This window comes from Oncorhynchus masou, chromosome 18 (genome assembly GCF_036934945.1).
Source record: "Oncorhynchus masou masou isolate Uvic2021 chromosome 18, UVic_Omas_1.1, whole genome shotgun sequence".
Taxonomy (NCBI): domain Eukaryota; kingdom Metazoa; phylum Chordata; class Actinopteri; order Salmoniformes; family Salmonidae; genus Oncorhynchus; species Oncorhynchus masou.
The window spans coordinates 17803705-17822218 of NC_088229.1; the positions used below are offsets into that span (position 1 = coordinate 17803705).

Genomic DNA, 18514 nt, shown 5'->3' on the forward strand with positions numbered 1-18514 from the left:
GAGAGCGATTCATACCAGACATCCCAAGAATATTGCTGAACTGAAACAGTTTTGTAAAGAGGAATGGTCTAAAATTCCTCCTGACCGTTGTGCAGGTCTGATCCGCAACTACAGAAAACATTTGGTTGAAGTTATTGCTGTCACCCTGCACTGTGTTCAATAAAAACATGAAAATGTATAATTGTTTGTGTGTTATTAGTTTAAACAGACTGTGTTTGTCTATTGTGACCTAGATGAAGATCATATCAAATTGTATGACTAAGAAATCCAGGTATTTCCAAAGGGTTCATATACTTTTTCTTGCGACTGTATACAGATCTCTGGCAACAATTCGGTTTTACAGATTTTTGTGCAGCTGCGCTCACATGCAGGAACATGCTGGAATCGAGGCCTGAATCTATCCCTAGAAGGCATGTCTGATTCACCTGTATAAGAAATTATAGGTTAGTGGTTAGTCTAGCACAATAAACTCATGCAATATAAATATTAGTAGAAGGGCCTGGTACGGGCTTGAGGAATTGCAACGTTTTTTTCCCATGGATCAGCAGATTAGTAGTTTGACTTGTGTAGGTAAAGTCCTTGTGTTTGGTCCGTGGGTACAGTGTGTGGCTGGCACTTTGGGCTCAACAACGCTTCCATGAGCAGAGCTCTCTTATTAAGGCATTCATGCATTGATGCTAACAAGCTCATACAAGTGACTGGACATGCATTTGTGCAATGGAGGCTCAAAGCTTCTTATTATGGCCTTGTGATACGCAGACCACCCAAAATATATACAAAAATATTTATAACCGCATTATACCTCCATTATATGACTGGTCAAGGCACGAATCTAACCAACAACTGGGCAGTAAGGTCCTATGACAAAGCCCTGTTTCTAATCTATAGACCAGTACAAATGCTTGCAATTATCTCCATAAAAAGCATTGTTTGCTGATACTTGTAGCCTTCTCCAATATAAATGTTAAGCTTTACGCAGCACTTGCATACGGTATGTTGAATAAATACAGAAATAACATAATATTTTACCTTAGTTTAATTTTGATCATATTAGCTATTAAAAAAGCAAATCAGTATAAAACATAATGATAATCCAATCTGTGGTGGTCTTGAAACTGTAAATTAATCCCTACGGTGATAAAAGATATTCATGTCCATTTTTCATTACATGTGTAGATACATTTGAACGTATACTCTATGTATGTTCAAACTCAACTCTTAACAATGTGTATTAATGAAATATTATCATTGTTTAAAGACAACTTCATCAACTACAGTATATGGCAACAAAATAAACGTAGAGATATACACACCACAAAAATGTGATTATTTTCTAATTGAATAAGATAACATGGTCAGTCTCTTTTGATGAAACAACTGCCATTTTATAAAACAGTAGGCAACATTTTTTCTGCTTGATCATGGTAATTATATAATTTGGCATAAGCGTTACGTGGAAACACGGTATATTAAATACTGTGCCTTCAGAAGTATTCACAGCCATTTACTTTTTCCAGATTTTGTTGTATTACAGCCGGAATTTAAAATGTATTCAACTGAGATTGTTTTACTGGCCTATACACAATACCCCATAATGTCAACGTGGAATTGTGTTTTTAGAAATGTTTACAAATTAATTCAAAATAAAAAGCTGAAAAGTCTTGAGTCAATAAGTATTCAACCCCCTTGTTATGGCAAGCCTAAATTCAGAAGTATACATTTGCTTAACAAGTCACATAATAAGCTGCATGGACATAATAGTGTTTAACATGATTTTTGAATGATTACCTAATTTCTGTACCCCACACATACAATTATCTGCAAGGTACCTCAGTCGAGCAGTGATTTTTAAACAAAGATGAGAGCGATTTTCCAATGCCTTGCAAAGAAGGGCGCTTATTGGTAGATAGAAAAATGAAAAAGCAGACATTAAATATCCCTTTGAGAATGGTGAAGTTATGAATAACATTTTTGATGGTCTATCAATACACCCAGTCATTGCAAATATACAGGTGTCTTTCCTAACTCAGTTGATGGAGAGGAAGGAAACCGCTCAGGGATGTCACTATGAGGCCAATGGTGACTTTAAACAGTTAGAGTTAAATGGATGTGAGAGGAGAAAATGGGAGATGGATCAACAACACTGTAGTTACTCCACAATACAAACCTAAATGACAGTGAAAAGAAGGAAGCTTGTACAGAATACAAATATTCCAAAACATGCATCCTGTTTGCAACAAAACACTAAAGTAAAACTGCAAAATAATTGTAAAAGAAATTAACTTTATTTCCTGAATTCAAAGCGTTATGTTTGGGGCAAATCCAACACAACACATCACTGAGTACCCCTCTTCATATTTTCAAGCATGGTTGTGGCTGCATCATGTTATGGGTATGCTTGTCATCGGCAAGGACTAGGGAGTTTTTAGAATAAAAATAAACTGAATAGAGCTAAGCACAGACAAAATCCTAGAGGAAAACTTGGTTCATTCTGCATTTCAACAGACACTGGGAGATAAATTCACCTTTCAGAAGGACAATAACCTAAAACACAAGGCCAAATGTACAGTACACTGGAGTTATTTAACAAGACGACATTGAATGTTCCTGAGTGGCCTAGTTACAGTTCTGACTTAAATTGGCTTGAAAACCAATGACAAGACTTGAACATGGGCTGTCTAGCAATGATCAACAATCAACTTGACAGAGCTTGACAGATATTTCTGTATTTAATTTTCAATAAATTAGCAAACAATTCAGAAAACATGTAATTATTGGGTATTGTGTGTAGATTTTTTATTTATTTAATCCATTTTGAATTCAGGCTGTAACAAAATGTGGAATAAGTCAAGGGGTATAAATACTTTCTGAAGGCACTATACAGCGGTATGAAACAGAATGGCCAACATACTTGCATTTCATTTCAATGCTCTAACCACATTCCTTAGTTTGGGTTGAATCCCACAAAATGCTTCCAAACAGAGGCCAATGTTTCCTCTATTTTGTTCAGTGGGCTGTAGACTCCACATGAGACATACAAAGTCCCCCTAGATAGAACATACAGTAGAGGTCACTTTGCTGAGAATAGGGTTGCAAAATTCCGGTAACTTTCCCAAAATTCCCTTGTTTTCAAAAACTACTGGTTGGATTTTCCTAAATGCTTCTGAATTTCTTCAACCCTAGCTGAGAAGTTGGGGCAACCATACAATGCATACTGAGCATCTTTGCATCATCCAGTGTTTATACACACTCACAGAGTCTATGCACTGTACTTTCTTAGCTACTGACATTCCATTAAAGAGATTAATAAAAACCTTTCAATTTCATGAATGATATTCATTATAGCATATTTCCTATCAGGCTATTACTGTATTAAAAATACGTATGTGATTTTTTCTTTTTTTCTTTCTCAAATTCAAAATGTTCATTGAGTGATTTGAATATGTGAAGTCTTCTATTAGGATTGTCTATTGGTATGCACAAGTGTCTTTCTTGGCCCATAGGAGTGCTTGCTTTCATGGTGTCTGGGGAGAGACAGTCCTTTAGCTTTCAAAACGGTTCTTCCAGGATACCCCAAGTAGAGAAGTTCAATGGCTGCAAATGCTGCTCATGCCTTTTGCTTTCTCCTCCATGGATGTGGATTGGCAGATAGCATCTGTTAGTAATCCAAGCAGATACAGGTAAGACAGATGCCTTGGATGGCCAGGGCCCTGGTGTCCAATGGGAAGAGGGAAGGAATAACCCCAGCCCCAACGGCAGGACGTGAGGCTATACACCCAGCAACATCCCCATGAAGTCAGAGCCATTCTGTATTGTGATGGATGCCCCAGCACCATTGTCCACAAATATGGAGGTGTACTGTCCAATCTGAGGAGATACAATAACATTTTAAATACAGGAATATAATGACTGATTGTTTTGCTATCGTGATATTAAAACCATTATAGTGTTAAGAAGTAATTGTACTTCATAACACTTCTTAAAGGCTTTTTGGGGGGCAATATCTTACTCTATATTCAGTTTGACCCTATTGGAAAATCTTCATGCCAAGTGTTGTGATGATCAGTTTGATAAATGTATGCCTACCTGTAGCTCCAGCAACCCTTGCACATACACTGTGAAGATCTTGCTGTTACTTTCCAATCCAACAATCATCTCTAACGACCTGTGATGAAGAGCAAAACAGACAACAAATGTTAATTAATCATAATCTTGTCACCTGATCTTTAGGTTTGTTCAAAATAACTTTACTACATCTATACACACCGAACACGTTATGAAATAAAATTGTTGAATTGCATGATATTTCATGCAAAATGTGTTTTCGTACACATGAAATAAACATGTCATTGCTTAATTCTGAGTCTTGAATCACTATCATCATTACAGTGAGCCTTTAATGAAGTCTGCAGTGTAGACAGTAATATTGCAGGCGTGGAGTCTTGTCCTACAACTCCTGTTGAGACCACTGGCTCCTGTTTAGTGGAAAACGCTGCATTTATATGGTGAATCAATCATGTTGGTCTTCAGTTAACTGCCATTGCAATGAGGCTCATTTTACATTCTCTGCATTTTCATGTGTGGGAGAGCCAGACAGGCTGGAGGCTTTGGGGTGGAAAATCAACAACAATGAGCCCACTTTTTTGGGGTAAGGTAACCATCATAACAATATTATTTATAATTTGTTTTGATAATACCAGGTTGTGAAGCATGGTTGTTGGCCTTTACATATTCTGGAGATATTGGGTACCGTTCGTAAAACGTTTTTTGCTTACTTTATATAAACAGAAATGGCAAAAATATGTGAACAACAGTACTCGTATCACCCAAAATGGGTGTGTAATATTCTGGTATCTTCAAACGAGTGTGTAATATTCTGGTATCTTCAAACAAGTGTGTAATATTCTGGTATCTTCAAACGAGTGTGTAATATTCTGGTATCTTCAAACGAGTGTGTAATATTCTGGTATCTTCAAATGAGTGTGTAATATTCTGGTATCTTCAAATGAGTGTGTAATATTCTGGTATCTTCAAATGAGTGTGTAAAATTCTGTTATCTTCAAATGAGTGTGTAATATTCTGGTATCTACAAACGAGTGTGTAATATTCTGGTATCTTCAAAAGAGTGTGTAATATTCTGGTATCTACAAACAAGTGTGTAATATTCTGGTATCTTCAAACGAGTGTGTAATATTCTGGTATTGTCACGCCTTGGTCTTAGTATTTTGTGTTTTAGTTAATTAGTTGGTCAGGCCAGGGTGTGACATGGGTTTATGTTTGTTGTATTTCTTAGTGGGGTTTTTTAGTTATTGGGATTGTGGCTGATTAGGGGTGTGTGTTGCATAGTTTTGGCTGCCTGAGGCGGTTCTCAATCAGAGTCAGGTGATTCTCGTTGTCTCTGATTGGGAACCGTATTTAGGTAGCCTGGGTTTCACTTTGTATTTCGTGGGTGATTGTTCCTGTCTCTGTGTTAGTGTTCACCAGACAGGCTGTATAGGTTTTTCACGTTCCGTTTGTTGTTTTTGTTATTTCATGTATCGTCATTTGTTCTATTAAAAACATGAGTAACCAACACGCTGCATTTCGGTCCGACTCTCTTTCAACAAACGAAGAACGCCGTTACAGGTATCTACAAACGAGTGTGTAATATTCTGGTATCTTCAAATGAGTGTGTAATATTCTAGTATCTACAAACGAGTGTGTAATATTCTGGTATCCTCAAATGAGTGTGTAATATTCTGGCATCCTCAAACGAGTGTGTAATATTCTGGCATCCTCAAACGAGTGTGTAATATTCTGGTATCCTCAAACGAGTGTGTAATATTCTGGTATCCTCAAACGAGTGTGTAATATTCTGGTATCTTCAAACGAGTGTGTAATATTCTGGTATCTTCAAACGAGTGTGTAATATTCTGGTATCTTCAAACGAGTGTGTAATATTCTGGTATCTTCAAACGAGTGTGTAATATTCTGGTATCTTCAAACGAGTGTGTAATATTCTGGTATCTTCAAACGAGTGTGTAATATTCTGGTATCTTCAAACGAGTGTGTAATATTCTGGTATCTTCAAACGAGTGTGTAATATTCTGGTATCTTCAAACGAGTGTGTAATATTCTGGTATCTTCAAACGCGTGTGTAATATTCTGGTATCTACAAACGAGTGTGCAATATTCTGGTATCTACAAACGAGTGTGCAATATTCTGGTATCTACAAACGAGTGTGCAATATTCTGGTATCTACAAACGAGTGTGCAATATTCTGGTATCTACAAACGAGTGTGCAATATTCTGGTATCTACAAACGAGTGTGCAATATTCTGGTATCTACAAACGAGTGTGCAATATTCTGGTATCTACAAACGAGTGTGTAATATTCTGGTATCTACAAACGAGTGTGTAATATTCTGGTATCTTCAAACGAGTGTGTAATATTCTGGTATCTTCAAATGAGTGTGTGATATTCTGGTATCTACAAACAAGTGTGTAATATTGTTTTTGGTTCTCGTCATCCTTCACACATCACAAAAATAAAATGTCTCTATTCAGGGTTGTGTTCAATAGGCACCAAATGTCCAATAAGAAATGTTCCTTTACATTCTTTCAAAGTAAAATGTTTTCCTACGATTTGCTCATATTAATACGACCCTGGTCTGTGGTGCTAAAAGCAGCATGGTGTCCCAGGTGTCAAAGGTGAGTCTATAAAGAATTTAGAGGCGACAGGGACCAGGAGAAGGGGTGAGAGGACATTTCCTTAAATTAAAGACGTGTTCCACTTTAACACAGGAAATTCCTAACTGGTTCCACACAATGTATAATAGACAACATCTTAAACAGCTCGTAAATACTAGCAAAAGTAAAACAGGCATTAAACACTGATTATCAAGCACGGATTCAATGACTGCTGTCAATATAATGCCATAACAACACATCAGAAAGCCTGACCTGGCAGACAGTAACAGCTAACTCTAATTGGGGGAAAGAACATTTTTTTAATAATATTGTTTTGTTTGTCAGGGATAGTTTTTACCTCATTCCATTTAACAGTGTTGCATAAGACTGAAACAAATAAGAACCATATGGTCTTCATGCCAAGGGGAAAACGTGTGGAGTGGACTCATGTTAGTTTGTTTCATAGGGTGACTAGATATTGGAGGGATTTTCAAACTTCATCATACATATTTGTTGATAAACAGTAGACGATCAATAGACTGGGACTGAGGGTAGGCCTACTCACGTATATCGATGGCACAGGGATTCGATGCAGATCAGCACTCGCACATTATCCCTGGCTCTCAGCTGACTCTTACTCCTCTTTACCTCGTTGTGGTCTTCAGGGAGGAAACATAGTTACTCTGAGGTTATACATTATCCAGCTCAGAAACACCTATCTGAAGAAAAGGTCACAGAGTCCTCTGAAGATGTACAATATTTTAGCAAAATCTCTGAATAAATCGTGCCTCAATGCCCCTCATGCATTGTCTTGATATTTGATATCCAACTTCCAAATCAATACATTTCCCAAGATGATTCCCTGATATTTCGGTTTCCCTAAAGTAGAGAAACATTCCTTACCAATATGAACATTAGCAGAGAGCTGGTAGATCCCTGTAACGGGAGCTGTGAATCGTCCTGTGGATTGGTCCATTCCTGTCCCTCTGAGGAAGGCACCTTTAGCAGGAGGCTGGAAGGACAAGTACAATGTGACTTGCAGAATGGAGTTGTACAATAACTCACAGATAATTTGGGCTCAATTGATATCTAGCTAAAGTGAATCGAGGAGCTACAAAATGTAAATGTATGTCTGCCAAAGGGAACACCCGAGCAAATAATCCGAACTTTTCCAAAAGACATTGGAATACTAGCTATTTCTTCCGTTGCCTGAATAAGTCAATACCCACTTTATATACGTAAATACAGTGTAACACAGTCCATTATTACTATTTATACAATGGGTGGGTCTAATTCTGAATGCTGATTGGTGAAAACCGCATTCCAGCCGGTGTCTATTCCACAAGTTACAACCTGCTAAATCTATGACGTTAAAATGCCAATTTACTCTGGTCCATCTGACTGCGCAATCCACTGTCTCATCAGCCCAGCCAGGCAACTTATAAACTTGATCTCCACTATAAAAGCATCTAGACATTATCTCACATTTCTTTTAGACTAACAGTTTTTTTAGTTTTCAACAGCGGAGATTTGTATAAACCTTGCTGTCTGTCTCTCCGACATTTTGCAACATTGTTTCAATATTCAAATTCGATCTCCAGCTGTAATGAATGTCTCTGGAGTCAGGATGAGACAGACAGACAGGCAGCTTTCTCAGTCAGTCTAAATCATGAATCAGCTGGCATAATTTTTATGAATATATACAAAGAAATATCAATAGAAAACAGGTACAACTAAATGAAGTGCAGCTAGTTTGCAGTCTTTCCAGCATCAGTTTGAAGTGATTGTGTTGTTGTCTGACTCTTCTGAACAACAGTGTCCTGATGAGTGAGCACATTATCTATGCCAGGAGAAATCGCACCTCATTAGCTCATTGTTAAGGATGTATCCAAATAAATGTCACTAGAAAACAGCTTAAACAAATGCAAATGCAGCTACTTTGCTGTTATTCTGGCCATAGATGGCTAGTTAGCAAGTAAGGGATAAGAATATTGCCAGCCAGTATGGTAATGGAACATTTAGAATGAACGACTGGGTCATGACACATAGATACAGAACAAAAAGACTAAACGACTGGGTCACACCTCTAGCATCCGAACCAATAGAACAAACAACAATCATTATATGGATATGTTGGTAACCCGTTTGTATAAAATGTTTCATTAAAAACGTTATTTTGATGAATTTATTTATTTTATACCTGCTGTAACCTGTCTATGTGATTAATATTTCTGATTTGCTTTGTCTACTCTTAACCTCCCACCTCAGAAGGTCCCAAGGAATAGTTCTTCCTCTACATCATGCCGTTTCAAACAGTGTCTATTTTTGTCCACTCCGCACCATATTCCAAGTCACAGACAGTGTGCCTTTTGTATGCCACCCAGAAAGTGATGTGGAGCGTTGTAAAAGGAGATGTTTTTTTACTAAGGACTAAGAAGCCAGTCTAAACTCAAAGCATGGTACTGCTTTGTCAGACTTTAGGGAAGGGGTGATCCCTTAAGATTCCAGGCTTCATTCTTATACATCAGGTGGATATAACCAGAATCTTTGCTGGTTAAAATTTCAAACCTGCGTTTAAAACAAAGTTAAAAGAAAGAAAATAGAAAGAAAGAAAAGTGATTGTGGAGATTAATAGACTGCTTAATGGTGAGTAAGACAAGAGGATAAAGAAGATGGTCAAGGGGGTGACCAAATACTTCACAAACTCCTACATTCTTTACAATTGTTCTCAATTGTTCCTCCAAAACGTACCGTCTGAAAGTTTTGAAGCTCCATCAGTGTCTTCTTGTCGACAACCACAGGTCCGATGAGTTTACAGTGGAAGGCTTCCTCTATCCTCCTGTAAGAGGTCATTCCTTCCAGGGCAATGAGGGCCATAGGTATCTGACTAGGACTGGTACTAGTCTGCTTGTCCACTGCAGCAGCTCTCCTCTCTGTAGCTTCTGGTGAAAACACAGAAGGAATATGAGAATCTCAACTAGAAAGATGACAAGAACATGGACTTGACTTTGAACTATAGGAACAACTTTCTCTGAGTACTACAGTACAGAAATAGAGTAGTGAGTTTGCAGTCACTCAGACCCGATATCTACCCTGGATGGTCAGTTACTAATTAAATACTTCAGCCTTCACAGAAACAATGATCCATCAGCAGTAGCAGTTGATCAGTCACCAATGTTTTGGAATCAACATGTATTTTTATACTCAGCGAAGGACCAGATCAGACTTTGTAACATGTTGTGTCTTTATATGACATTTTATGTCTTTATATGATATTACCTTTTATCATCTCTTTGAACTCCTGGAGGAGGATCTCCTGGGTGACCTCTGCCCCGGGGAATCCAGGAGGCCCCTGGGGGCCTGGAGGACCAGGAGGGCCTGGTGGTCCTGGCTGACAGAGATCGGGAAATAATAATATAGGATCATCATACATATACTCTACACATGATTTGACACAGAAAGTTGTTTCAATATTAAAATGATCAATATTCGACTCATGTATCGTACCAGATGCTTCGTGATCAATGTAATGAATGGACCAGTGCTTGATCAGCTAGCTTATTTGAACCACTACTGAAGACATTGTTATATTTACCAGTGGCCTTTTGCGTTTGCGGCATTTCCCAGGGAAGTTGTCTACGGGTCGTTTCACAAAGTCCATCCATGATCCCAGGGGATCTACTCTCTGGTTGTCAGGAATCTATAAGACACATGAGAGAGAAAACCCATGAAATGTTTTTCATTCAAATAGAAGGCATAGCTGGATCTAAACAGAAGATGGCATGGGACACGGTTGGACTCCCGATATTAGACCACTTTTAAAGGTCTGATTTTGGAATGAACACAGTTGAATGAATGAATACCATGTTGGCATTTAGGATTATGCTTTGAACACAGGCCTACTATGAATCAATGAGACACCAAGGAGAGCCAGATGTAGTTGAATTAACCTGGCTTATTAATAGTGAGAACTAAACAAGTGCCTAGTAAAATAAAGTGGGGAAAAAGGGTGCGGGCAGAATGTACTTAGAATCAAGCTAGCCCCAAACTGTTACACTGTGTTCGTATTCCTTAATAACAAATGCTCTTTGAGGAGAGCAGTGTTAATTGCAAGATTCATCAGATATTTCAGGCTCGAATCATTTCGCCCACTGTCACACAATGCAAAGTATTGTAACTAAGTAACTGAATCCAATGAGTCATATTTTCTGCTTACCAACCATAATTGGAAAATCTTGCCGTAAGATACTATTAAATGGTGCCAGACATCAAGGCAGGTCACACTATGAAGTGAACTCTCTTTCTTTCTCTCTCCCTGTCTCTCCTTGCCGGTCTACTGCCATTTCAGAGAGAGAGAAAAAGCCTTTTTGTGTCATACCTTTCACTTTGCCAACTATGTTCAGTCACTTTTTCTGTCCAAGACTTTCCCTTTTTGCTTGTTGTTTCTCTCCAGATAATTCACTCAGGTGCCACGTCAATTATTATTTGACCAATAGGGTCAGAGGAAAATAAACAAGACGTCTCAAGGGATTTTTTTCAACACACGGTCATTTCCATGATCATACTGTGCATTCAGGACCATGTAAAACATCTCTATCCATGGGCTATTTTATTGCCCAATTAGTCTACAACAACATGTATAAACAACCAACAACACTTTCCCCTAAATAAATCAAATCAAATTTATTTGTCACATACACATGGTTAGCAGATGTTAATGTGAGTGTAGCGAAATGCTTGTGCTTCTAGTTCCGACAATGCAGTAATAACCAACAAGTAATCTAACTAACAATTCCTAAACTACTGTCTTATACACAGTGTAAGGGGATAAAGAATATGTACATAAGGATATATGAATGATACTGATGATAAGGATATACAAACATACTTACAGTATATCAGGAGTGTAACGACCGTATTGAATATGATAATAAATATAGTGGCATGTCATAAGCGGCTGTTGAAATTGACTTGACAGTAAAGTTAATTGCCTTATGCTAGTGATGATGATTGTAGACCTTTGCTTGATATGCAGGGATTCTGAATGTGTGATGATGTCATCCTTTTGGTGATAAAAAAGCAACCTCCTGACATATTACTTTGATCCAAATGAAAGGCCTCTGCCACCCAATCATTCTAACCCTAGATGTGTGAATTCCAATAACCGCAAATGCCTTGAATCCTCCCCAAGCAAAGCCCTCCTTCCTCCTCCCCAAATGTCAAGTGACTGTGGCAGAGATAGAAGAGGAGATTAGAACGAGCCATGAAGGTGAGCTGTCTGAAATGGAATTTGTTTAGGTTTGGCAGGAGGACACGGATCACTTATCTGCAAAACTAACATGCCGCCTTTTCTTCACAGAAATAGAGACTCACCCTCCGTTATATTCAACAGTAACAAAGTAACCCATTGTTTGTCTTGTCTTCAATATTCTAGAATGAAAAAGGTTTCATATTTGGGGTAGTGGATTTTTTTCTCTGTGTCTTCTCCCTTTTCTCTTTCCTTGTGACAGCAGACAAAATAAACAAGTTAAGTAACACAGTGCCTCCTGCATGTTGGATGTCTGTGGGTTTTTGTTGTGCTTTTGAAGCCTGGCGACAGATAAAAGGCAGACAGATTTTGTCAAGCCAAAGATACTGTTACTGCATAATCTGCCACATTCTTTCCACAACACTGCAACACAGACAGTTAATTATACTGAATCATTTTCTTTATTTTACCATTCATGCTGCATATAAATTCTGTCTTAATATCTCTCACTTTCATACTTAACCTTACAAGAGCACATAAAAAATATTTTGAATTTAAGATGGTGTAAAATTAAATCTTAAAACATATATTCCATAAGCTACACTTTTACAAGTTTCATGATGTGTGTGATGATTTTAACACTGACAATCACCACTTTTGATTGAAGTGATGCACGCTGAACATTGACAACAGAGTAAGGCACAAAACAAGGAGCTTAACGCTACGCTTGACTGTTAATACCTGAGGACTCAAAAGAACTGCACCTCTTCTGCACCTTTCATATTGATGTCATACGTAGATCATCTTACGTGGGTTTTTTTCAGACCAACTCAAGTAAGCCCAAACATGCAACTTATAATTATATACTGCATCAGTCAAAAGTTTGGACACACCTACTCATTCAAGGGTTTTTCCTTAGTTTTACTATTTTCTACATTGTAGAATAAAGTGAAGACATCAAACCTTGAAATAACACATATGGAATCATGTAGTAACCAAGACATTTTTTATTTTAGATTCTTCAAAGTAGCCACCCTTTGCCTTGATGACAGCTTTGCACACTCTTGGCATTCTCTCAACCAGCTTCACCTGGAATGCTTTTCCAATAGTCTTGAAGGAGTTCCCACATATGCTGAGCAATTGTTGGCTGCTTTTCCTTCACTCTGCGGTCCAACTCATCCCATGGGTTGAGGTTGGGTGATTGTGGAGGCCAGGTCATCTGATGCAGCACTCCATCACTCTTTTTTGGCCAAATAACCCTTACACAGCCTGGAGGTGTGTTGGGTCATTGAAAAACAAATGATAGTCCCACTAAGTGCAAACCAGATGGGATGGCGTATCGCTGCAGAATGCTGTGGTAGCCATGCTGCGCCTTGAATTCTAAATAAATCAAAGACATTGTCACCAGCAAAGCACCCCCACACTATCACACCTCCTCCTCCATTCTTCACAGTGGGAACCACACACACGCAGAGATCATCCGTTCGCCTACTTTGCGGCTCACCAACACATGGCGGTTGGAACCAAAAATCTCAAATTTGGACTTGGATCAAAGGACAGATTTCCCCCGGTCTAATGTCCATTTGCTCATGTTTCTTGGTACAAGCAAGCCTCTTCTTCATATTGGTGTCCTTTATTAGTGGTTTCTTTGCATCAATTCGACCATGAAGGCCTGATTCACGCCGTCTCCTCTGAACAGATTGATGTTGAGATGTGTCTGTTACTTAAACTCTGTGAAGCATTTATTTGGGCTGCAATTTCTGAGGCTGGTAACTCTAATGAACTTATCCTCTACAGCAGAGGTAACTCTGGGTCTTCCTTTCCTGTGGCGGTCCTCATGAAAGCCAGTTTCATTATAGCTCTTGATGGTTTTTGCGACTGCACTTGAAGAAACTTTCAAAGTTCTTGAAGTTTTCCGTATTGACTGACCTTCCTATCTTAAAGTAACGATGGACTGTCGTTTATCTTTGCTTATTTGAGCTGTTCTTGCCATAATATGGGCTTTGTCTTTTACCAAATAGGCTATCAACTGTATACCACCCCTACCTTGTCACAACACAACTGATTGGCTGAAACACATTAAGAAGGAAAGAAATTCCACAAAGTAACTTTTAACAAGGCACGCCTGTTCATTGAAATGCATTCAGGGTGACTACCTCATGAAGCTGGTTGAGAGAATGCCAAGAGCGTGCAAAGCTGTCATCAAGGCAAAGGGTGGCTACTTTGAAGAATCTCAAATGCAAAACACTTTTTTGGTTACTACATGATTCCATATGTGTCATTTTATAGTTTTGATATATTCACTATAATTCTGCAATGTAGAAAATAGTAAAAATAAAGAAAAACCCTGGAACGAGTAGGTATGTTCACACTTTTGACTGGTAGTGCATCTTAGCTATACCCTGTGTGATAATAAAAATGTCAGCATAACACTGCCAGGAAAGCAGCTCTCTCGTTCTGCTTGTTATCGTCTTGTGTTGTTAGCACACGCCATTGTAATTAAGCGATTAAAACCGTGCCCTAAAGGATTTTCTCAATTTTATGAAGTCGGCCCAGCTGTAACCAAGATAATTATTACTGTTATTCAAACTAAAAAACATTATTGCGCAAATCACTGTTCCAACTTTTTTTGTCACTTTTATTCAGTGTGTAACACAAAATATCATGAGAGTTGCTACAGTAGCATAGCAATAAAGCAATACCTCATGAGGATTTTAAGATCGTAATTTTATTCTCACTTTCATTGATCGGGCTTCACACACAGGTGGACATCATATTTTTGCTACCATTACATCCAATAGTGATGATAGGTGGTGGTGCTTCCCACAGCTTGATAAAAAATTATGATTCATTGTACCTCAGTGAAACTATCTTGAATATGCCCTAGATGAAGGTCTTTACACAGAGAAATGAAAATCATAGCATGACGAAATAGAAAAACTGTCAGTTATATTTAATCTAGTTCCTATTCAGGATGGCACAAAGTAAACTATGTTCTCACTCACATACCTTTATATCAGCACATACAGCACATGAACAAAGTGAGTAGAGGATAGATACAGGTATCAGTCTGTTCTTCCCTTTGATCCCGGCTGTTGTTTGAGTGCCATCCAATAGCTGTGTCTTTCAACAGCTGTGAGAGCACACCACTCCAGTGGCAATTTGGGGAAATGTGTTAGACATTCTTAAGGTGTTAAACTGAAGGTACTACTCAGAACATCAAACACTGTTGGGGGTGGGGGCTCTATTCCAACTGAGATTGTGATATCTACTGCTACAGGCACCAATTCTGATAAGGCAATTCACTTTACTTACAAATATATAACCACAATGACAGTATGAAAAAACATCACAGTTTTCAGTTTAGACATACATCTACAATACCATGGACATTGCACGTAAGCTTGCAGAGCTGTACTACCTGTGTAGTAAAACTGTCATTACACATGTATTATGGAATTTGAGTTTTACAACAATTATGTAGCCGTTGAATTATAACTTCATTATGTCCATGTCCAGGTTGGCAGGTAGCCTAGCTGTAAGAGAGTTGGGCCAGTAACTGAACGGTCACTGGTTTGAATACCCGCGCCGACAAGGTGAAAAATCTGTCGATGTGCCCTTGAGCAAGGAACTTAATCCTAATTTGCTCCAGGGGCGTCATACTACTCTGGCTGACCCTGTAAAACAACACATTTCCCTGTGCTCATCCAGTTGATGTGACAATTAAACATCATCATCATGATAATTCAGGAAACAGTTTGAGGCGCAATGGATAATCCTTATGTATGTGATACAGTTTGTTTGATGAAATTAAGTAGAATTGATTTGCTCCAATAAAGGGAGGGAAATATTCCCTGGGGAAGGCAACATTCCATCCAAAACACAGTCTGCATTACAAATGGCAAGTAGGGAATAGGGTGCCATTTGCGATGCAGACACAAACACAACTGTTAAGATCTCCATTGATCTGCATCTTGAACAGCACTCCATTGCTGGCTCTTCTGTAGGCATACCGGTATAGCCCATAACTCTTAGCTTGTTTTCATTTACATGTCATTATCCTTATTAACTAGCCATATCATATTTTTTGACATGCACCAACTACTATAGTCAAAATACTTGCAACACACAAAGAATATCTTGAAACGTTAACTGCAGGGCTTACCTATGTAAGAATGCTGTTCATTGACTATAGCACAGCATTCAACACCATAGTACCCTCCAAGCTCATCATTAAGCTCGAGGCCCTGGGTCTGAACCCTGCCCTGTGCAACTGGGTCCTGGACTTCCTGACAGGCCAGCTCCCAAGTGGTGAAGGTAGGAAACAACACCTCTATTTCACTGATCCTCAACACTGGGGCCCCACAAGGGTGCATGCTCAGCCCCCTCCTGTACTTCCTTTTCACCCATGACTGCGTGGCCACGCACGACTCCAACTCAATAATCAAGTTTGCTGACGGACACAACAGTAGTCTGATTACCAACAATGAGGAGACAGCCTACAGGGAGGAGGTGAGGGCCCTGGGAGTGTGCTGCCAGAAAAATAACCTCTTACCCAATGTAAAAAAAAACAAAGGAGCTGATTGTGAACTTCAGGAAATGGCAGAGGGAGCACCCCCATCCACACTGATAGGACCACACTGGAGAAGGTGAAAAGCTTCAAGTACCTCAGAGTACACATTTCTGACAAACTGAAATGGTCCACCAACACAGACAGTGTGGTGAAGAAGGCGCAACAGCGCCTCTTCAACCTCAGGAGGCTGAATAAATTTGGCTTGGCACATAAAACCCTCACAAACTTTTACAGATGCACAATTGAGAGCATCCTGTCGGGCAATATCACTGCCTGGTTCGGAAACTGCACCGCCCACAACCGCAGGGCTCTCCAGAGGGTGGTGTGGCCTGCCCAACGCATCACCGGGGGCAAACTACAGCACCCGATGTCACAGGAAGGCCAAAAAGATCATCAAGGACAACAATCACCCGAGCACCTGCCATCCTCTATCATCTAGAAGGCGAGGTCAGTACAGGTGTATCACAGCTGGGTCCGAGAGAGTGAAAAACAGCTTCTATCTCAAGGCCATCAGACTGTGAAATAGCCATCACTAGCACATTAGATGCTGCTGCCCTATATACATAGACTTGAAATCACTGGACACTTTAATAATTGGAACAATTGTCACTTTAATAATGTTTACACATTTGTCATTACTCATCTCATATGGATATACTGTATTCTATTCTACTGTATTCTAGTCTACAGTGGGGTAAAAAAGTATTTAGTCAGCCACCAATTGTGCAAGTTCTTCCACTTAAAAAGATGAAACAGGCCTGTAATTTTCATCATAGGTACACTTCAAGTATGACAGACAAAATGAGAGAGAAAAAAATCCAGAATTTTATTAATTTATTTGCAAATTATGGTGGAAAATAAGTATTTGGTCACCTACAAACAAGCAAGATTTCTGGCTCTCACAGACCTGTAACTTATTATTTAAGAGGCTCCTCTGTCCTCCACTCATTAACTGTATTAATGGCACCTGTTTGAACTTGTTATCAGTATAAAAGACACCTGTCCACAACCTCAAACAGTTACACTCCAAACTCCACTATGGTCAAGACCAAAGAGCTGTCAAAGGACACCAGAAACAAAATTGTAGACCTGCACAAGGCTGGGAAGACTGAATCTGCAATAGGTAAGCAGCTTGGTTTGAAGAAATCAACTGTGGGAGCAATTATTAGGAAATGAAAGGCATACAAGACCACTGATAATCTCCCTCGAACTGGGGCTCCACGCAAGATCTCACCCCGTGGGGTCAAAATTATCACAGGAACGGTCATCAAAAATCCCAGAACCACACGGGGGGACCTAGTGAATGACCTGCAGAGAGCTGGGACCAAAATAGTAAAGCCTACCATCAGAAACACACTACGCCACCAGGGACTCAAATCCTGCAGTGCCAGACATGTCCCCCTGCTTAAGCCAGTACATGTCCAGGCCCGTCTGAAGTTTGCTAGAGAGCATTTGGATGATCCAGAAGAAGATTGGGAGAATGTCATATGGTCAGATTCTACTAAAATAAAACTTTTTGGTAAAAACTCAACTCGTCGTGTTTGGAGGACAAAGAATGCTGAGTTGCATCCAAAGAACACCATACCTACTGTGAAGCATGGTGGTGGAAACATCAGGCTTTGGGGCTGTTTTTCTGCAAAGGGAACAGGACGACTGATCTGTGTAAAGAAAATAATGAATTGGGCCATGTATCGTGAGATTTTGAGTGAAAACCTCCTTCCATCAGCAAGGGCATTGAAGATGAAACGTGGCTGGGTCTTTCAGCATGACACTGATCCCAAACACACCGCCCAGGCAATGAAGGAGTGGCTTCGTAAGAAGCATTTCAAGGTCCTGGAGTGGCCTAGCCAGTCTCCAGATCTCAACCCCATAGAAAATCTTTGGAGGGAGTTGAAAGTCTGTGTTTCCCAGCAACAGCCCCAAAACATCACTGCTCAAGAGGAGATCTGCATGGAGGAATGGGCCAAAATACCAGCAACAGTGTGTGAAAACCTTGTGAAGACTTACAAAAAACGTTTGACCT

General features: G+C 39.3%; 1 protein-coding gene across 2 annotated transcripts in view; it reads right to left on the reverse strand.

Moving 5' to 3' along the window:
- Positions 1-1020: 1020 nt before the first annotated feature.
- LOC135504119 (adipolin-like) overlaps positions 1021-18514 on the reverse strand; it is a 28348-nt gene continuing 10854 nt past the window's right edge. Inside the window, exons 2-8 of one of the 2 annotated variants that reach the window (XM_064922417.1) lie at positions 10266-10370; positions 9950-10061; positions 9422-9609; positions 7574-7682; positions 7236-7329; positions 4087-4165; positions 1021-3867 (exon numbers count right to left, since the gene is read on the reverse strand). In XM_064922417.1, the coding sequence (XP_064778489.1) occupies positions 3769-3867; positions 4087-4165; positions 7236-7329; positions 7574-7682; positions 9422-9609; positions 9950-10061; positions 10266-10370 (786 nt within the window). In that variant the 3' untranslated portion in view covers positions 1021-3768. Of the gene's footprint in view, positions 3868-4086; positions 4166-7235; positions 7330-7573; positions 7683-9421; positions 9613-9949; positions 10062-10265; positions 10371-18514 lie in introns of both variants that reach the window. The other variant, XM_064922416.1, reaches the window with a different exon arrangement.